The 22,050-nt window shown below is 42.7% G+C and overlaps 1 protein-coding gene across 3 annotated transcripts in view; it reads right to left on the bottom strand.

Annotated features, from left to right (window-relative positions):
- Positions 1 to 3,727: 3,727 nt before the first annotated feature.
- The window catches only part of LOC112840070 (neuronal acetylcholine receptor subunit alpha-7), a 119,166-nt gene continuing 100,843 nt past the window's right edge, over positions 3,728 to 22,050 (bottom strand). For 2 of the 3 annotated variants that reach the window (XM_073882538.1, XM_073882540.1), the window contains 5 exons: positions 20,803 to 20,970; positions 19,660 to 19,854; positions 18,572 to 18,658; positions 15,779 to 15,888; positions 3,728 to 11,772 (listed from right to left, as the gene is read on the bottom strand). In XM_073882538.1, coding sequence (XP_073738639.1) covers positions 11,254 to 11,772; positions 15,779 to 15,888; positions 18,572 to 18,658; positions 19,660 to 19,854; positions 20,803 to 20,970 — 1,079 coding nt within the window. In that variant the 3' untranslated portion in view covers positions 3,728 to 11,253. The remainder of the gene's footprint in view (positions 11,773 to 15,778; positions 15,889 to 18,571; positions 18,659 to 19,659; positions 19,855 to 20,802; positions 20,971 to 22,050) is intronic. The other variant, XM_073882539.1, reaches the window with a different exon arrangement.

The raw sequence follows: 22,050 nt of genomic DNA, 5'->3' as shown, positions 1-22,050 counted from the left end.
TAGGGAGCATGCTGAAGTATGGACAGGACTAGATCATATTGTAATTTCAAGTGGATAGTTATTTTCTGAGCCTTATTATGTTTGAAGAGTATAACATCAGTTCATACCATATAGTAATTACCAAAAAGCACAGGAGGAAACACCACACTCATTTTAACTCAGAAGTATTTATTCCTTTAAGACTATCCATATCTTAAAAGATAGTTCGGTATAACATGTCTTGAAAAACAGCTATGTAGTCAGTATTAATAGAAAGATACACAACAATGAATGGCCAGTTCTTGGCTACTTGCATTTACTATGGGGAGAAAAATGGGCAAATAGAGGTGGAGGAATATTAAGCTCCACAACTATAGATGCTCCTTCAACATAAAGATCCACAGCTTTGACATAAAGTTAAAAATACCTGCCAGGATACTTTCAAATTATTCAGAATATAACTTTCCACTAGCCTTGGTATTTAAGTATATAATACTTATTCTCCATTGTTACTCATTTTTCTGAATATAGATCAAGGGCCTTAAAAAGGCATTATGAGTGGAGGAAAGCAGAACCAGATATGCTCCCGGCCAAAACAGCGAGAATGCTGAACAACAGCAGGGAGGTAAATGAAGTGACAGATTTGCATGCCACACTCTTCAAAATACCACAGCCAAGAAAAGAGAGACCAGAATGGTGTGGACCTGCAAGGCACAGACCCGGCCTCAATGTGACACTCCTACATACACATCCCACTGAAGCACCTGACTCCACTCTGCCCGCCTCATCCACACCAACCTGGAGTGTGGCTCACTGAGAAGGGAAGTTGCAATCCAGAGGGGAACATTTCTAGAAATCCCGTGAGTGCAGAATGCCCTACTGACCCCTTGAGGATCTCTGCAGAAGCCAGAAACCTACCACAGGTCTTCACATTGTCTCTCCCAGATGGACAGAAAGAAAAAGGGAATGTGATTTTAACCACCTAAAAGGCACAACCAGATCAAAAGGTAATGTTCCCACATCCCACCCGCTGGTGGGACTAGCAGTTCCATCCACGAGTGTTTTTTCTTCTCTCTGGCCTGATGAATGGGTTTAAAGGTAGGGGTTGGGTCATGCTGCTGCAGAGATCAGGCTAAAATAACCAGCTGGTGGGAGGCTCCAGGATTTGATGCTGAATTAGAGAAATAAATGCAAGTCTTCTCTCAGAGTGGTACCTCACATGTCAGTGGTACTTAGCAGGCCAACAAGTGCAGCAAAAAGGTAAACAGAAACCTTAGATCTTCCATCTCTCCTCGCAGAATCTCAGGGCAAAAGAAAGGAAAAAGAGGGAGGAGTGGGCTTTCACCACAAGCTTGAATGGGAGAATAATTAGAGACTTGGGAAAGAGGGTCAGAGATCTTCTCAATCAGAGGAAATGGAAGGTCCACACAGAGCTGCTCAAATTAAGCAGAAGCAAGACGAAAACAAACGGCAAGGCATCCATGCAAACATGCTCCTGGAGAACAGAAAGGAAAGTGTGGCCCATGGCGTGTGGGAGAGAGGCAAAGATTCTACTCAGCAAGGACAAAGAACCCAACGAACAAAGGAAATGCTCCAAAATTGGATATAAGAAGTTAATGAGAAATTGATTTCAATAAAACAAGAGCTAAAAGATAAGATCGATGAATCAAATGAAAGACAAATTGCAGAGCTTGAGAAACAAATTGGGAATCCAAAACCCACCATTTCAGAACACGTGAGAACACTGGAAACAGGTTCAGACTGATAAATCATGAACTATAGATTATATTATGTAAAATATATAGGTAGCCACTTTAAACAGATACAAATAATAAATCTTCCATTTTAACAAAAAGAATACCCATATATCCAAAAGAGGGGAAAGAAAACCCAAAACATAGGATGCAAAAGAAATATTAATACAGAAATCATTTGAGAAAAATAATATCAGGACAAACATATCAGTTATATTTAAAGTGTAAATGAATATTCAAAATGAACCTACAACAAAGCAACTCAAAAACAGTTAAAAATAAAATCATGAGTGAGGATATATGAGGCATAAGCCCAGGGAAAGAAATCTGGGGCCCTCATTTTGAAAGCAGACAAGTGTGTAATTAAGATAGACATTCAGAATAGAAACGTCTGCCTTCGGCTCAGGTCATGATCCCAGGGTCCTGGGATTGAGCCCCGCATTGGGCTCCCTGCTCCGCAGGAAGCCTGCTTCTCCCTCTCCGTCTGGCCCTCCCCTTGCTTGTGTTCCCTCTCTCACTGTGTCTCTCTCTGTCAAATAAATAAATAAAAATCTTAAAAAAAATAAAAAAATAGAATAGAAACAAAATATGATGTGTTATTAAATATTATATGGTAAAAGGAAGAAAAACAAAATAAGTACAGCTAATAGAGAGTGTAGCCCCTCCTGCCGGACTCTGACAGGTCAATGTCAAAGGGTAGAACTCCAAGGTCATACTCTGGGAAAGACCCATTCATACAAACTGATTATATTTAAAAAACAAAACAAAACCTCAAAATATAACTCAATAAATTATAAATAATAGAAATAGTACAGAATACATGGTGCTCAAAGAACAATGTAATACAATAATAAATTAAATTTTAACTTCTAAAAAATGTGGAAATTTTTTAAATGCTCAAAAAAGCTCATTTCAAAGAAGATATCAAAACAGAACTTAAAGAATATCTAGCAAATGAAAGTAAAAAAAAAAAAAAACCTACATATCAAAACATGGATTGCTGTTAAAGCTTTGGTTAGAAGAATATTCAGACCCTAAAGTACTTATATGATTAAATCAAAATTAATGAAAATAGATGAACTAGCTACATACTGAATGAGTTAGAACACCAACAACAATAACAAAAAACAATAAAAATAGAAGAGAAGCTACAACTTGGATGAACCTTGAGGACATTATGATAAGTGAAATAAGCCAGTCACAGAATGACAAATACTGTATGATTGCACTTACATAAGTTACTTAGAATAATCAAATTCATAGAGACAGACAATAGAAAGGTGACTGTCAGGGTCTGTGGAGATGGGAAATGGGGAGTTAGTACAGAGCTGGGTGTAGAGTTCCAATTTTGCAAGATGAAAAGAATTCTGGAGATGGGTGGGGGTGATGGTTGCACAACAATGTGAATGCCCTTAATACCACTGACGTGTACACTTAAAAATGGTTAAAATTGGGGGCACCTGGGTGGCTCAGTTGGTTAAGCATCTGCTTTTGGCTCAGGTCATGACCCCACGGTCCTGGGATCGAGCCCCATGTCAGGTGCCCTGCTCAGCAAAGAGCCTGCGTCTCCCTCTCCCTCTGCTGCTCCCCCTGCTTGTTCTCTCTCTCTCTAATAAATAAATAAAATCTTTGGGGCGCCTGGGTGGCTCAGTCGTTAAGCGTCTGCCTTCGGTTCACGTCATAATCTCAGGGTCCTGGGATTGAGCCCCACATCGGGCTCCCTGCTCCACGGGAAGTATGCTTCTCCCTCTCCCACTCCCCCTGCTTGTGTTCCCTCTCTCGCTGTGTCTCTTTATGTCAAATAAATAAAATCTTTAAAAATAATAAATAAATAAATAAATAAATAAATAAATAAATAAATAAATAAAATCTTTGAAAAAATGGTTAAAATTGTAAATTTTATGTTGTGTATATTTTAGCACAATTAAATATTTATAATAATTTTCTATAAAAAGATCAACTTCAAGGCTTACTCTAAAGCTATAGTAATCAAGACTGTGGTATTAATAAAATAACAGACAAATAGGAAAGAATAAAGAACTTAGAAGCAACCCAGTGGAACAGAACAGAGAGCCCAGTAACAGACATAAATACAGTCAACTGATTTTTGATAGAGGAGCAAAGGCAATCCAGTGGGAAAAGATAAATTTGATTTTTTTGTTTGTTTGTTTGGTTTTGGTTTTTTTGAGGGGGGAGGGGCCAAGGGAGAGGGAGAATGAGACTCTTAAGCCAGCTCCACATCCAGCACTATCCTGACGCGGGGCTCGATCTCATGACCCTGAGATCATGATCTGAACCGAAATCAAGAGTCAGATACTTAACTGATGGAGCCACACAGGCACCCTGGGAAAGGATAGTTTTGTTTGTTTGTTTGTTTTGTTTTGTTTTTTAACAAATGATTCTGGAGCAACTGAACATCCATATGCAATACAATGGAGCAGACAGTATTTTCAATAAATGGTACTGGAACAACTGGATATCCACATACAAAAATAAATAAATAAATACATCTAGATTCAGACTTTACACTGTCTAAAAAATTAACTCAAAATGGATCACAGGCCCAAATGTAAAATATAAAATTATAAAACTCCCAGAAGATAATGTAGCAGAAAACCTAGATGACCTTAGGTATGGAAATGACTTTTTAGATACAATAGCAAAGTCATGATTCTTGAAAGAAAAAATTGATAGACTAAACTTCATTTAAATGCAACACTTCTGCTCTGTGAAAGACAATGTTAAGAGAATGAAAAAAAAATCACAGACTGGGAGAAAATATTTGAAAAACACATCTGATAAAGGTTTCTTATCCAATAGATACAAAGAACTCTTAAAACTCAACAACAAGGAAACAAACAACTTAATTAAAAAAAATAGGTCAAAGTTCTTAACAAATACTTCATCAAAGAAGATAGACATATGGCAAATAGCATATTGAAAGGTGCTCCACATGAAATGTCACCAGGGAAAGGAAAATGAAAACAACAAGGAGGTACCACTACACACCTATTAGATGGCCAAAATCTGATGACTGACAACACCAAACTCTGGAAAGGAAGGGAAGCAACAGAAACTCTGATTCATTGCTGGTGGGAATGCAAAATGCATTCCACTTTGGAAGAGGGTTCCTTACAAAACTAAACATATTCTCGCCATATGATCCAGCAATCGCACTCCTTGGTATTTACTCAAAGGAGTGGAAACATTATTTCTAAACAACAATCTGCACATGGATGTTTAAGCATCTTTATTCAAAATTGCCAAAACTTGGAGACAACCAAGATGTCCTTCAGTAAGTGAATAGATAAATAAACTGTGATACATCCAGACAATAGAGTATTATTCACCTGTAAAAAGAAATGAGCTATCAAGCCATGAAAAGACACAAAGAAACCTTAAATGCATATTACTAGGCAGTCAATCTGAAAAGGCTATCTACAGTATGATTCCAGCTATATGGCATTTTGGAAAAACAAAAACAGAATTATGGAGACAAAGATCAGTGGTTGCCAGAGGTTGGTGCAGGTAAGGGGATAAATATGCAAAGCGCAGTTTTAGGGCAGTGAAACTGTTGAGTGTGTTACTATAATGGTAGATACATGTCATTATATATCTGTCCAAACCCATAGAATGTGTAACATCAAGAGTGAACCTTAAAGAAAATAATGGGCTTTGGGTGGTTATATTATGACAATGTATCTTTATCAGTTGTAACAAATGTGCTACTCTGGTTGGGGGTATTGATAATGGGGGAGGCTGTGCATGTGTGTGGCTGGGAGGTGTACGGGAGCTCTCTGTATCCTCCCGTTTTTCTGAATCTAAAACTGTTCTAAAAATAAATCTTAAATACAAAAAAAATAAAGTAAGAGTAGAGGTAAAGGACTGAAATATTGAAAATAATAGCAGAACTTTAAGAATTATAAAACATTGCAGTATAATTTGTTAATGGACAGTATTTATTAGAAGATAAATTCATAAAAATCCAACCCAGCAGAAGAAGAACTGGCAATAAGGTTTTTGGAGGAAAAATGATCAAATTTAGGAGAGTGTACAATTTTAAATAAGACTTTAGAAAGTCAAACAAGAAAGGTGAAGAACTGGGCTGAATTGTGGAATGTTGTGCACTCCTGTGATTCCTAAAATGGGGTGTGCTGAAGACACAATGATGTTTGACCACAAGAGTTCAAAAAGGCTGAAACTGTGGACAGTACTTCCTGCCCCCGCCCTCCCCCCTGGTGTGAAACATCAGGACCCCCTCCCCATATTATAATAAGCTCTGATATTAGAAACATCAAACCCATATGCAAATGAAGTAAATGGTAATTAGATAAGGAGCCATGAGCAGTGAGGTCAGTCCTGGGTGGACTGGGGAGGGTTTGGGTCAGAAAGAAGGCAGTAAATCAGAACATTAAATTATGAGAGAAAGGGTTACATCTTGTGCCTCAAGATGGCTTCTGGTTAAAGCTTTAAGTCAGTCTGTTCTCCAGCTAACTGTGGTGGTCCCATCAGTAGAATGGCTAGTCACGTGTGCCACATCTGTGCTGCCTGGCCTGGTTTGACCCTCTAGCTCCCGCTGCCAAGTGAAACTCCTGTCATGGCCCCAGAAGCCAGTGGGGAAGGTGGCTCCTCCCCACTGCGGCTCTCCCTGCACAGGGTGCAAGCTATCCCAGGACAAGTCAGGTCAGCACAAAGCCAACAGGGGCTGCAGCCAGTTCCCCAAACTGATGAAAAAGTCTAAGGGTTTGGTGTCTGAAAATACAAAAACAAAATCCTTGGCGAGCCATATCAATAAAAACAGAAGAAAGGAGAAACGTACACAATTAGAAATGGAAAACTGAGAAGTAGCCACCAATACAGAGGAAATTAAGAAATCCTAAGTGCCCGTATTGTAAAAACTGTACAAATATGTTTAAAAAAATGGATTGTCATTAATTTTCTTAAAAATATGTAACTAAAGTTTACTCCAGAAGTGCTTGAGGGCCTAACCTTCCCAAAGGGAGGAATTCAGAAACATACCAGTGGATGCCCAGGCAGCCCCCAGGTGAGTTCTTTTACACTTAAGAAGATGATTCTAAAACCACGTAACCGGTTGCAGAATATAGAGATTTTTGTTTAGCACACAAAAGCAAATGGCAGAATGATTAATCTCAATTATCAATATTAATAGGGGAAATCACAAGTAGGGATCATCTCAGGACCCTAACAGTGGTTTGGTCTTAAGGAATCTATTAATATAATACAACATACTACTAGAGCAAAGGGGAAAACCTTCTGATCATCTCCATGGATACTGAGAGGCTGTGACAATAATCTAACATCTACATTTTCCCCAGAAAGCCTTAATAGTTGCAGAATACATGGATACTTTTTTATTATGACAAGGAAAATACATGTCTTAATACAAGTTGAATAGTGAGACATTGAACCATCCCATTAATGTCAGGAACAAGATAGGTATGCCACCTGAATCACTATTATTTGATACTGTTCTCAAGTGCAATTGCCTAAGGGATAGAAATAAGGGAAATTATTGGAAAGGAGAAGGCAAAAGAAAATCTTAGAAACAATAAGAAAATACAATTAAAGTGATTGATTAAGACATTAATACACAAAATCAACTATATTCCTATACATCCAGTTAGCAAATAAAATGGAAGAAATATCCCATTGAAAATGGTAGCCAAATCGTAAACTATCTAGAACTAGACAAGAAATTCATAGGACCTATCTGAACAAAACCATAAAAATCTACCAAGCAGCGTAAGATAAGATTTGAACACAAGCCTAGGCTGCAGCACTCTTGAATAGGAAGACTCATATAAATTCACTGTGACTTCAATGAGGGAGACAAACCATGAGACTCTTAACTATAGGAAATAAACTGAGGGTTGCTGGAGGGGAAGTGGGTGGGAGATGGAGTTACTGGGTGATGGGCGCTAGGGGGGGCACATGATGTGATGAGCACTGGGTGCTATATGCAACTGATGAATCACTGAACTCTACATCTGAAACTAATGATGTACTATATGTTGGCTAATTGAATTTAAATTAAAAATATATGTATGGGAGAGGGAAATAGAGAAGAGAGAGGAAGGGGGGAAGGGAGAGGCAAAAAAGTGTTAAGGGGATGGTTAACTTGAAAATATTAATATATGAATATTTGATATTAACATGAATAGAGCTTCCAGAAATGAAAGACATTCACAGAGAGACAAACCAATAAGTATAAATAGCCCCAAAACACTTAACAGGAATTTAGTTTACAAACAGGGAGGCATTCTGAACAAAATGGGGAAAAGACTAACTGTATTACAGGGATACACTATTATATATTTTGTTGGCACAACTGACCATTTGGAGAGAAAAAAATTTCATTTTTACCTTCATTTCCTGCAGTAAATGAATTCCAGGGAGTTAGAAGATGTAAGCAAATGAAACCATAAAAATTTAGAAAAAAATATGAGTAAATTTATTTATAATCTCAGAATGGGGAAAGGCCTTTTAGAACTGGAAACAAATCCCAGGATCTACCAAGGCAGATATGGATAAATTGACAACATAAAACTTTAAACCTTCTATATGCTAAGAAATAAATCAATAAATAACATCAAAAGACAATAAACAAAAATATTTTCTAAACAAATAAGAATATTTTCAAGATATAAGACAGGGAAGTTCCAAAGTACACAGGCTAAAATTAATTAAGAAAAAGCCAAATAACCCAAAATTATGTAAAGGACATAAATTTACAAAAATTGAAATTTCTGAAAAATATCTGAAAAATACTTAACTTCATTCATAATAAAATGAACTAAATCAGAATAACATTGCAATATAATTTTTACCAGATTGGAAAAAATATATATGAAGTTTAACAATACCCAGTACTGAGAAAGTTGAGAAACCTGCCTTTTCTTTATATTCTTGGTAGGTATATCCATTGATCGGTGTTTGGAGGGTAATCTGGCAATATCTACCAAAATGTTAAATGCACATGGCCTTAAATCCAGCAATTCCCATTTCCCACTTAGAATTTATACCAAGATATGGTCAAAAACGTATCCTAAAGTATAAATCAAGGTTGCTAACTACAGATTTGTGTATAAAAATAAAAACTGGAAATACTCTATATGTTCATTAATAGATTAACCAAAGAAATTATATCCACCAAGACAATGGAATGCTAAGCAGCTATTAAGAAGAATGAGGTAGATCTTTATATGTTGTTATGGAAAGATGAAATACTAATCGCAGAAAGCAAAGTGCAGAGTGCTGTGCATATCATGAGTGGTAGCAAAGGAGTCTCTCTCCATGCCCCCTTCCTCCCCCTCCTGGCCTCCCTCCCTTTCATTTTCTTCCTTTCTGGAAATGTCCCCCAGCCCTCAGAAGCTCATTCACCAGTGGTCTCTGTAGTTATCCATGCCTTTCTTACTACATGTGCATCTTTTCCTTATTATTACTTTTTAAATGGCAGAGTATTAGTCGAATGGTCAACATATAAACTACTTTTGTTTGCTTTTTTATGTTTTTCTGTATAAAATACAAAATCAAAAAAGTTTTTTTTTCTAAGCAAAAGTGTTATGGGGTTAATTTTCAGGTAGCAATAAGAAATGAAGCATTCTCTGATATATCAAAACACTTCTACTTGTGTCTACAATAGAAAAAAGAGAGAGAGAAAGAACAGATTGTGCATTGTTCATCCATCCCATGTAGAATGGCTGAACTCCGAGGACAACCTTGCTCCAAATGGCGTGATATTAGCTAGAATGCGCTTACTTATCAACCTTCTTGTCCTAAACAAGGTGTCCCCCTGCAGCTGCACACTCAGCGCTCACACACCCCCACACATGGAGCATGCACAAGCCTCCATTCTCCTCAGTGCAGACAAATCCATGTGCATTACCCAGAAATGAGTAAAATAAATGGCCGGAGAAAGGTATGCAATTTCTTTTGCTCTGAAAATCTAATCTTCTCCCCATAATATACCCATCTCAGGGGTTAGAAGCAAATTAAAGATCCCCAGGAGCTCAAAGCCTTCTGCAGTTTTGAGCTCGGATCTGTTACTAGACGAAACAACAGAACAGGAGAGATTTTGTTGTCTCCCTCTGATCGCATTAAAAAAAGGAGAACAGGAACAGGCAGGGTGACCATTGTCAGCTAGATAATGTAAGTGGAGAACTGTGTCATCACACAGGTTTAAAATGAAAGTTTCCCTTGCTTTCAAAATGCTTATCTCCAGGGAATCTACCTGTTTGAGCCACCTTTCTGGGCTAACGCTGGGGTCATTGAGCTGTGGGAAAGCAGATCCCTAAATGCCAGAGACTGGAGTTACTGGGTGTGTAGCCACCCTCAGCCCGTCAGCCCCTCCTGCTGACTTCCACTGGCCTTGTGTCCAGGAAAGCCACTGGCCACATCATCCCCTTTCCTGCCATACAAGGAACCAGAAGAGGTCCCAGATCCTGATCTTTGGCCTTGAGACATAAGGAAAAGCCTAGCATACTTTCACTTTATGTTGTGCATTTGTACGGACCCACAAGTTTCTAAGACTAATCAACTCTAGTACACGAGAAACATTTAATGCATTATTAAACACACACACACACACACACACACACACACACAGCTGGCTTAATTTAACTTTAGCTATTACATTGGGCTGGTAATTCTAATAGAACTCTATTTGTCCTTTGGGTTTTTCAGAATAGAGCAAACTCCACTCCCCAATGTCTGAGGGCAGCACAGGAAGTTTGGGAGTCACCTTGTATCTACAGAAATCCCCCTAACTTGTGCAGGTCTGGTCCTAGTTCAGAATCAACACACATCCGTGTACCTCCTGATTCCCACCACAGGGTAGGTTGGCAGAAATCAAGCTGGTAAAAGCATAATTTACAAGACCAACTATGTCTCTCTCTCTGTTATAAAATGTAGGAACAGTGTAAAATTGTTTCTCCCTACCATCTTTGGCAGAGAAAAATAAAACCTGAATCACGGAAAAACCAGCAGTTAGGTTTTTAGTTTTAGTTGTGTGTCCTTTTACCAATTATTTGAATGGATCTAGTGAGTGTGGTTTATTACTATTATTATTACTTTCAATCTAGGTTTGTAAAGAGGCAAAAGCTTATGTTGAAGTTTCAGTAGGTCTTCTTGGCAAGTGACATGCACGCATGCAAAACCAACTGTACAGGCCTCCCCTGGCAGTCCTGAGCCACCCTCACCTCTCTGAAGGGCTCACCAGGCATTCGGAAATGGGCAAAATGACCTCTCAGTGGTCCTGGTGACCCTAAGGATGTTCCCAGAATATCAAGCAGCCCATCTGAGAGGATTAAACAAAACCGTGCGGAGATCCTATTACGGAAAGTAACAAGGAAACTATAACGGACATGACTGGCAGCGAGCGCTACGGGTACATCAGCGTCCTCACGTCGAGTATGGCTGTGGGATTAGCACCCCAAGTTCTCCCCAAGCCAACGGCATCGCTCATCTGTGCGTTTCCTACATGCTGGGAACCAGGACCAGGTTAAGCAAAGTCTTTGGACACAGCCTCGACGAAGTTTGGAGCTGACATCAGGATGCCGATAGTGCAGATGATGGTGAAGACGGAGAAGGCCATGAGACACAGGCGGTCCACCACGCAGGCCGCAAATTTCCACTCACTGCAGATGACCTCGCTCTCGTCCTGACAGCGGAAGCGGTTGGCGATGTAGCGGACCTCCTCCAGGATCTTGGCCAGATCCGGGTCCCCCTCGGAGGGCTGCCCGCCGTGCAGGAGGTGCTCGTCGTGCGTGGGGGAGCAGGCCATGCGGCCGCACACGACGCCGGAGTCGGGGGTGGGGGCGCAGTGCACAGCGTCCAGGCCGCGGAAGCCGATGTAGAGCAGGTTGCCGTTGGTGGTGGGCGGTGCCGCCACTGCGCTCATGTCCACACTGGCCAGGCTGCAGCGGCGCGGCTTGTGCTGGCACGCCGGCCTCACCTTGTCCTCCCCTGGCCTCTTCATGCGCAGGAACCACGCGCACCAGTTCAGAAGGATGACTCTGGTCTGGGGAGACGACAGGGCGGTTAGGAGTGGGCGGAAGCGAGCATCAGCGGGTCCCGATCCCAGCCCTACTTGGGGGTCCCTGGGGGAGACAGGCCCCCACTCCTTCCCAGGTGAGTTTACACAGGCAGGCACGCGTTGCAGTGGCTGAGTCAAATGTGAGACCAGAATAAACCAATGCAGAAAGTCACCCTGGGAATAAGCGGAATTCTGTGGCTGACACACTGCCTTCTCTGGGCAGACAAGCATGTGGGAGGAGAGCCCTGTCTCGGAAAGAGCCCTGCCTGAGCTGCATGAACAAGAGAAGTCACTTTCCCTCTCCAGTCTTTCCTCATCTGTCACTAGCGACCATCATACTCAACTGCCCGTGAGACACCCCAGTGCCATGGTGGACTTGCAAGGGCACACCCCTGGAGATTTTTTAAATTTTCAAGGACAGCCCTGTGACACCTATCAGATGCTGCATGAACCCCTAGTCTGAAGCAGTTCCAACTAGAACATTGGGTTCCTTGCAATGGCATATCATTGCAAAGCAGGTTTCTGTTGTCCTGATGAAAAGCAAGTGCCAAGACAGTCAAAGTGGAACAGAAAATGGGGGCACTATGCTCCTAAGATTTGAAAGGGTGTGCTGCCAACAGGTGCCTAGGGGTCAGGGCATAAATACTTAAGTTGTTTTGACCGATGTAATAAAGAGCCATTAGGTATTTCTTTTGCCCTAGGGGCTGTGAAAAAAAATCCCTGAGACACTAAAGGTGCTGTGAACCAGGGAAGTTTAGGAACCGCTAACCTAATTCGTTAGGCTGAAGTGAAAACTGAGTATGATGATGTGCAGGAAAGTACTTGGACTTTCTTTAAAGGGCCATATAATAAAGTCCATAAGGTCTCTGTTGCAGCTACTTGGCTGTGTTAATAAAGTACAAAATAGTCATAGAAAGCATGTAAAGAAATAAGCGTGGCTTTTTTCTAAAAACATTTTATTTGCAAAAGCAGCTCGTAGGCCAGATTTGACTACTGGAGCCATAGTTTGCTGACCTCTGGTTTAAAGTGTTTTATCAACATATATTGCCTACATGCATAGACGATGCTGGAGAGAAATCATGGAGATTTCTTGTTTTTCCCTCTAGTGAAAAGAAGGAGCCATGTGAAACCTCAGTCCAGGTTAGAAAAATTCTTGGAAGCCTATTTAGACAAGTATATGAAAAGTGGGCCCTTTCCCTGAGATTATCCAGATACTGATTTTAATTTTGGTTTATGACTGTGGGTGAATTCCATCAGCAACATAACAGGTTATGTTTCCCATCTGTAAGTACAGGCAGTAAGTTCTGAAGTTCATGTCTGTAGTACTTTTTATGGCATCTTATCAGAGATAACAGCAGTAGACCAGTTTGGAGACAGGCAATGAAAACAATAAGAAGGCATAAGAGCAGATTCACTGCAGATGTAAAGAAAAATCTTTGCTCAGAGCAGACAGCACTCTATATATCCTGCCCATACCCTATGGACAAACCTGCAGAGCCTGGAAAAGCCTGTCTGCATACCCTGGAGGGTTTTCCATGATTAGTAGAGAGCAGGGACACATGGTCCCACGTGAATCTGCAGGTCAGTCTGGCCCTCCACAGAAGGCCCATAAGACATGCCAGCTCAATTGGGCCTCTCAGGGGCTCTGTGAAGTGAGTATAATTCCCCCCGGCCATTTTACAGATAAAGAAACTGAGGCTTCAAGGAGGCTAATAAATTGGCTCAAGGTCAGACAGTAAAGCAAGTCACCTATGTGTTTAGGCTTCCACAGCTCATCTGTAAAAGGGTCTACAAAGTCTTCTTCAAAACTCCTGTGACTTTAGCCCAACCCCCACTTCGAAGGCACTGGAAAGACTGGACCAGAGCTCAAGGGAATGCACTGGGCAATGAGTGCTTCCAAACCCAGCGACAGCTGTACACATGGAGTGTGTATGTGTGTGTTGTGTGTGTGTGTGTGTTGGGCAGGGGGCGGGCTGTGCCTACCCCGGAGCACATCTCAAGCTACTGTGACCCACACTCCCAAGTCTGTTTTGAATTCCAAGGCCTGAATCATTCGCTTTCGAAGCTAAAGCATCTCAAAAGATGAAATTATCCTCTTGGCACTCATCCAACTGTGCTCATGACCTCTTCTGTTAGGTTAGGGTCTCGTGTCTGGCTGCGTAAATGTCACATAATGCCAGGGCACCGGCAGTATCTTCTTCATAGCAACACATCATAATAAAAGTTCCTTGGAGGCTGTTTATTTTTTAAATACACACAGAAAGAAAGAAAAATGCAGGAGGCTTTATAAATTGAAAGCAAGAGATATAAGCTTCATATTTCATTTGCAGCCATTGGTTTTAACACACTCCTGTGCTGAGAGGTGAATAATTAACATAGGCTCGTAATTAAGATTTTTTTCTGGACAGTAAAGTACTACCAGGTCATTAAAAATGGTTTTGTGTCTTCACGTCTTAAACAGAAGAAATAATAATATGCGTTTTGAGTCTTACATTTGCATAAATAAACACTTGAAGGATAATGGAGAAATTGCTTAAAATGGCTATCAGTATTGGTGGTGGAAGCACAGTGAGGGGCAGGAACGAGAGCAGGATTTCCTACGGTAGGATTTTACTTTGATTTTGACGTCCGGAACATGTGAATGTATTACCTATTTCAAATGAAAGGAGGGTAGCCAGAGAGTGTATCAGGGTTCTAAAAGTCAGATGGCAATGTAGGTGACTATGTGCAAATGTGTCCAGTTTTTAATGAGGGGACCTTCTCAAAACAGCCCAGGGACCACAGTGACGTGAATGTGTGGGGGACAGCACCACTTCTGGGAGCTCACTCCATTGCTATGAGAGAAAGTCATTATTAGTGTACAGATTTGCAGTGGAAAAGAACCCAAGAGAACACAGTAACTTGGTAAAGTCAATTTTTTTTTTTAAATTGGTCTTTCCTAAGTTCACTTTTGGGTAACTGTAAATTATTGCACAATGAATATCTTTAGAAGGCCTGGGAACTCTCTCTTCCCGGAGGTTAACAAAAAGCACCCTACTTCTTGCACCTGTATTTAGCATGTTGGGGAGTCTTAGACTCCCTTCTGAACTTGGATGCAGAGTTACAGGTCTCCAAAGAAAACAGGCTTGTTTTGACAGGAGAGGGCTCCTTTAGTACCTGCTGTCCGTAGGCCATGCTCTTGGGACAAGAACACTGGAAGGTTTGCAGGGCCCGAGGAAGACTCAATCCCTCCCCTGGCCTTGGATGTTGTCACGCTGTTCTCACACAGATGAGAAAAAATTTGGCCCTCATCAAGATTTCCTGAGTGTTAGGTGAGGCTGGGCACACAGCTTCAGATCCTGGACTCCGAAGGGCACAGCATGGGTAAGCATCTGCCCACGTCCCAGTGCACGGGGCTAAGCAGGTGCTGGGAAGGGGTGGTGTGCCCCGGGGCTGACACAACAGGCTGTTACATTGTGTATCTTTCATCCTTTTGCTTTTATCCTAGCCCCCTGCCCCACTGCTAACTACTGACCTGTATTTTAGAGGCCTGTGGTAAGATTACATTCCTACATGTATTGCCTACACGAATTATTACATGGCTCACTCTCTCTCACCATTTTGGCTCCTCATTCTGTTTGGAAGATGCAACCACATGGCTGGGTGCTTATCTCATCCGTTGCTTCCAACCACTGTACTGTTCTCCATAGAGTACGTACAAAAAGCAGTTTTAGAAATACTCTGGTAGCAAAATGTACAGAGTGGTCAGTGTGTGGGCCGTGTTCTGGAATGTCAGATTGCAGGAACAGTGCCATGGGACCCTGCGAGCATGCTCACTGTAGTGGTCCAGAGATAATGCAATAGTGCAGACAGGTGAGGAGGTATGAGAAACATGGCTCTGTGTTGAGGAACACTAGCTGTTTTTAGGACTTTTAACATAGATAATTCATCTGTGGAGTCACCCCTGGCGAAGGCCCCAGACTCCCCATGGTGAAGGGCAGGAGGAACGCACCCACTTGGGCATCTTGCCGCCGTCGGGGTCGTGGTGGTGGTACTGCAGCACAATCACCGTCACGACCACAGAGAGGCCCACGATGATCATGGTGCTGGCAAAGTACTGGGCTGCAGAGACAAGAGACGCAGGGTGAGCCCCGGGCCCTCCACAACACAAGCATCGCAGCATGGCAGGCAGACCCAGACGGCGCTCTCTGATCACCTGCAAGCAGGTGGCGAAGCCTAGAGCAGGGCAGGGCTGTCTCCAGGCCAGCAGACCTGCACCGCCCCCCCGCCTCCAGCCCACATTCCCGGCAGGCAGAGGTCAGCGCAGAGCATGGACATCTGCTTTCCCATCCACGCAAGCTGCCTGGCCAGGCTGCCTGCACTCCTGTGAACTCCATCGGCCTCTTCCTCCAGTGAGGGTTAACAGTGCCTCACAGGATGCTGATTCGGTTGTTCTCAGGAGAAAGGCTGTGGACTGTTACGGGAACTGAGAACACTGGGGTAGCGAGGGTCTGGTCCCCACCATGATAACTGCAGGCCAGGGACATGCTGGGGTGGGCAAATCTGGCATCACTGGTGGGGTACCTAGCATTAGTGTGGAAGATGAGTCTGCTTCCATCTAATGAGAGATAGGAGGAGGTGCCAGTTGTCTGAGGAAGACGGGAAAGACATTGACTTTCCCGGCTAAGATCAGCTTCAGCTCCGATGGGCAAGGATGAATTTCTCCACCCTTGCCCAGGTGAGAAGAAGCATGGAGCATCCGAAACAGCTCTCCCCTAACCCACTGCCCCTGTCCATGAGTTCAGACATCTATGAGTTTAGATAGGCTACTCAGCCTGCCTGGGCCTCAGGTTCTTCACAAGTATAACAGGGATGGCAATGCCTTCTTTTGCAGGGTTGGTGCAGGAATTAGCAAGTATATGAGCCAAGAATCTAGAAGAAAGCCTGGCAAAGGGAAGACATTCCTTGATTGGCAACTCCAGTTATTAAACCTTTGGTGTGGCTTTCAGCTCAAGGGGGCTGATCTCTAAGCAGAGAACATCCTGGTGCAGAGGCTAAGTGCATGGCCACACACCTGGTTAAGAACACCTCCTTCTCTCCAGGCAGGAAAGAACTCACTGCCCCACTGTGAGAAGCTTCCAGAGATGGACGTTTGAGACTTCAAGTTAGCACCAGGGACCTCTAAGAAGGGGAAGGAAGGTGAACAAAACTGTGACTGCTATGGGCTGAGTTGTGGCCTCCTAAAATTTAGATGTTGAAGCTCTAGCCCCTGGTATCTCAGAATAGGACTGTATTTGAAGACAGGGCCTTTAAAGAGAGGGGCTTAAGTTAAAATGGGGTCCTTAGAGTGGGACATGCCCCAATCTGACTGGTGTCCTTATAAGAGGGGAACTTTGCACACACAAGGGGGTACCTGGGATGCACCCAGACAGGAAAGACCATGTGAGGGCACAGCAAGAGGGTGGTCATCCACAAGGCAGACAGAGAGGCCTCAGTAGATATCAAACCTGCCAGCACCTTGGTCTTGACTTCCAACCTCCAGAACTCTAAGCAAATACTTTTCTGTTCTGTAGGCACCCGGTCTGTGGAATTTTACTGTAGCAGCCCTAGCCGACCAAGACAATGACCTGTGGAGGTATCCAGGGTCAGAGGATCCCACAGCTGAAATCTCAACAACAGAGGTCAGAAGCCAACAGCATCCCATCTTTCTAGACATGGGCTATGCATCAACCATGCCTTTTCCCCACCAGTCCATCAGTCAAGGCAGGGCTGCCCATTGCCCCACAGAGGGTGCTTCCTGTTGCAAGGCTCTACTGAAAGCATTGTGCTGGAAGGTAGGAAGAGTGGGTCAGACCGTCAAGGTGAAACATGGTTCCTTGCCCTCTGCATGGTAGTGAGAGAACTAGGAACACCCACAAAGGCTTTTCATACCAATACTGTCTCTCTGGCCAAAATATGACACATTAAGGGAACAAAGAAGAGCTTTGGGAGTATCTGTGTAAGAGAAATAGGCTCCCCTACTCCTATCCTCCCTTGTTAACTACACAGGGTGGCCCTCCAGTGGCCTGGGCCAACAGGAATAATCATAGACTCCATTCCTCTTTCTGAACTCCATCACCAAACCGGAGGAGTGATTCTCATGTTAAACCAAATATCTACTATCAGACTGTTTGCTTTCCATTCCCAAAACTGGCCTGGGGCTCTGGTTCCCTGACCAGTAACAGAGCCCTGGCTGTGGTGGCGAGAGTACCAGATCCTGACCGCTAGACTGCCGAGCACCCCTGTGCACACTCCTGCTTGTTCCAATCCAGGGAGGCGCACAGGCACAAGGGATGTTCTCTCCTGTTTCTGTCATCCTGCCTTGGGCAGAAGGTCATGCCTTATATCTGTCTTGGCTAAAACATATTTGTCCTGTTTACATTTCCTCACAAGCTTTAATTTTATCCAGAGACGTCGAGGTATCTCGGGAAACGATGGCCAAGTGTTAAAATGTGAGCTCCTCCCATTTTGACAAAAGATTTGTGGAAGAACAATGACTCAAAGCTAAAGTAACAAATCTCTGATGGTACAATCTCTGGCTGCGTAACAAGTATGAGGGGGAGAACGGTGGGAGGAAGGGTGCGTTTCTGCAACTTCAAGCCAAACCACAAAGCTCGACTCCCCACACTCCCCCTACGTGTGCCCAGATGAGGAGAGGCCATGGGCCACTCGAACAGGTACAGAAAGTCACTCCTCCTGGGGCCATGTGGCTCTCCAGGGCCCTCTCTAAGCCCGTGTCTTCAAGAGAGGCCTGACACTTGCTTACCTATCAGGGGCACCGAGTCGGATGTCGCAGGCATGATCTCAGCCACCAGCAACATGAAGACAGTAAGAGAGAGTAAAACCGTTATCCCTGAAACATAAACACAGCAGTGCCTGAGACAGAAGAGGTGATAAGGCCTCAAGTCCACTAACTGTGCCTTATCGGAGATTCAAAGAGCTCGGGAGGTGCAGGGGAAGGGGCAGTGACATCCTGAAACCCAGTGCAGGGTTCTCTGTAGGTAGGGGCATGGCCATTTTTCTGGGGGCTGTTCACAGCATTTGCCAGAGTCCCAGATGGAGGTAAGCTTAGGAGCCAGAACGTAGAACAACAATACAAAATGAATTACTGAACCTAACACAAGTATCTCTCATTTTCTTAATTACATTAGGATTGAGAGGTAGTTACATATAGCAGGGGAAAAAAACATGCAATCTTAAGACCTGACTTTTGGTCTTGACTTTGCTACCTACTACCTGTGTGACCGTGGATAAGTCACTTAACGTGCCTAAGCCTTGCTGTCAGAAGATAGAGGTTTAAGGACGATTTCTACATGTACTAAATATGACCTTTAATAACTCTTTAAGATGTTGAGAAATTCATTTCACCATTCTAAGTCTTATCCTTATCTTCCTGTTGGATGATCCTAAGGAATTACCCTGTGTACCGCAATATACAGATGCAAACTGATACTAAACTAACTAAACTGTTTCCTGTCCATAACAAATGCTGGCCAGTTGCCCCCAAGGAACAGGATGGGGTGGCAGGAGAAGAGAAAGTAAGGCCCCTTACTTTCCAGAACCCAGTGGTCTCTTCCTGGGCATTCCTATCTTCTGTGGAGGAGCAGAGGATATTACAGATTTTCAGGAGGGCATTGGGCATCTAGCATGAAGCCTAACTCAGGAGCCTGTGGTGTTGGGGAGATGCCCTGGGCTGGGAGGTCAGTGTGTGATGCACCAAGCAGGCTCTGCAACATCTCTGCACCCAGAGCCGTGACATGTCCTGCACCGTCCACAGGGATCCCTACAGAGCTGACCTCAAGGCAAGGCCCTCCCATCCTGTCTCAGACTCCTGCCCAAGATCAGGACACTTACCCAGGGAAATTTTCTCTCCTGAATCTGCAGGGAGCAAGAAGACGAGGAGGGCCAGCGCAGAGATGAGCACACAGGGGATGAGCAGATTGAGGCCATAGTAGAGGGTCCTGCGGCGAATGGTCACTGTGAAGGTGACGTCTGGGTAGGGCTCTTTGCAGCACTCATAGAACTTCTCACTCCGCTTGCCTGGGATTCCTCCATGAGCAACAGGGGAAAGGAACAGTGTCTGAATAAAATTACCCCGCTTGTTTATTTTAATGAGTATATCATACAAATAACCATGGAGTTTGCTAAGTGCTAAAAAAACAAAAAAAAAACTGGGTCATCAGTGTTTGCATAAACTCTGGTATGTTAGAGTTGTGCAGGAATATCTTAGTGATAATGGAACAAACTGGGAGAATTTTTTTAATGGATTGAAACTAGATGTGTATATGGTAAATGTTTGTGTCCCTCTCAATATTCCTATGTTGAAACGCTAATGCCCACAGTGATGACATCTGGAGAAGGGACCTTTGGAATGGGATTATTGCCCTTACAAAAGAGGCCCAGAGAACTCCTTAGTCTCTGCGATGTAAGAATACGGCCAGCTATGAACCAGGAAGCAGGCCCTCAGGAGACACTGGATCTGCCTTGATCGTGGACTTGATCTTGGACTTCCCAGCCTCCAGAACTGTGATAAATAAACTTCTGCTGTTTATAAGAGACCCAGTCTATGGCATTCTGTTTTAGCAGCCTGAAGGGACTAAGACACCATGATTATAAATAATACATTATGAGCTCTACAACATTATAAATGTAATTATTGTTTTTCTATTTAAAATCATCAAATATAGGTTCTCATGAACTGCAATTTGCTATCCAACCTGATTTTAGGAATGGAGCAGATTTGAATAATATAGGGATGCCTATACTATAGCACTGACTTGTTTAAATAGCTGCACGTATTCTTGGAAAGTGTTGGATTTTCTAATTGTTTTTTATTTCTTACTGTATAGCTCTCAGTAAATTATAGAGATTGCTGCAGGGTTCAATAAATGCTCACACTGAAAAGCAGAGTGGCAAGTCCCAAACTTTCAAAGCCAGCACAGGAATAAAAAGTGGCTTTCTACGAGGCTGGTAGCCTCATATCTTTGCTGGGCTTACCCACAAGGTCCCATTCTCCGTTTGGGATATAGCCGCTGATATCTGCCTCTTGCATCTGTAGATCCAAGGACCACCCTCCGTAAGACCAGGACCCAAACTTCAGTTTGCACTGCTGCACATCAAAGGGGAACCAGCGCACGTCAATGTAGCAGGAGCTCTTGAATATGCCTATATGGGCAAAAAAACAGTCAGAAAACCGAAATGGAAGGGGACCAAGCTGGGCTTTAAATACACAGCAGTCTCACATTGCTGGTGGGAAAGCAAACTGGTGCTGTCATTATGAAAACAGTATGGAGATTCCTAAAAATATTAAAAATAGAACTACTATATGATCCAGTGACCCCACTTTTGGGTATATATCCAAAGGAAACAAAATCATTATCTGGAAGAGATATCTACACCCCCATATTCATCATGTTCACGGCAACATTATTTGCAATAGCTGAAGAATGGAAACAAGCTAACTATCCATCGAAGGATGAAAGAAAAAAGAAAAAGATGATCAAATCATACACACACGCAAACACATACACACACAATGGAATACTATTCAGCCTTAGGAAAGATGGAAATCCTGCCATTTGCAATAATATGGATGAACCTGGAGAGCATTATGCTAACTGAAATAAGCCAGACAAAAAAATACTGTATGATCTCACTTACATGTGGATTTTGAAAAAAAAAAAAAAAAGCTGAACTCATAGGAACAGTGAGTTGCCAGGGGCTGGGGGAGGTGGGGAAATGGACTGTCCAGGGGTACGAACTTTCATTTACAAGGGCAGTAAGTTCAGAGGATCTAATGTACAGCATGGTGACTCTAGTTAATAATACTGTATACTTGAAATTTGCTAAGAGAGTAGATCTTAAACATTCCCACAGAAAGCAAAACAAAACCCAACCATGTAAGGTGATGGATGTGTTAACTTGAGTGTGGAAGTCATTTTACAATGTATGTGTATATTAAGTCATCATGTTGTACACCTCATTACATTTTCATTTATCAACCATACTTCAATAAAGATGGAAAAAAATTGAAATAATCATAACTAAATAAATAAATAAACACAGAGCTATCTATCCCTTGGGTCTCTAACCTCGTATGCTGTTCACAATATGCAGTGACTCTTCTTCCTGGAAAGGGTTGGTGAGTTAAATGATACATTATTTTTGATGTTCAGCATGTCTTTTTGATCAGTGTCTCATGCACCCATTGTTCTGGCCCACCTGTGTTCCCTTCAAGAAGTGGAG

The sequence above is a fragment of the Callorhinus ursinus genome, unplaced genomic scaffold, assembly GCF_003265705.2.
Source record: "Callorhinus ursinus isolate GAN/ISIS: 27379988/994484 unplaced genomic scaffold, GSC_fseal_2.0 scaffold47, whole genome shotgun sequence".
Lineage (NCBI taxonomy): Eukaryota > Metazoa > Chordata > Mammalia > Carnivora > Otariidae > Callorhinus > Callorhinus ursinus.
The sequence above is the reverse complement of the archived record's forward strand: the minus strand, read 5'-3'. Positions and strand labels throughout refer to the sequence as shown.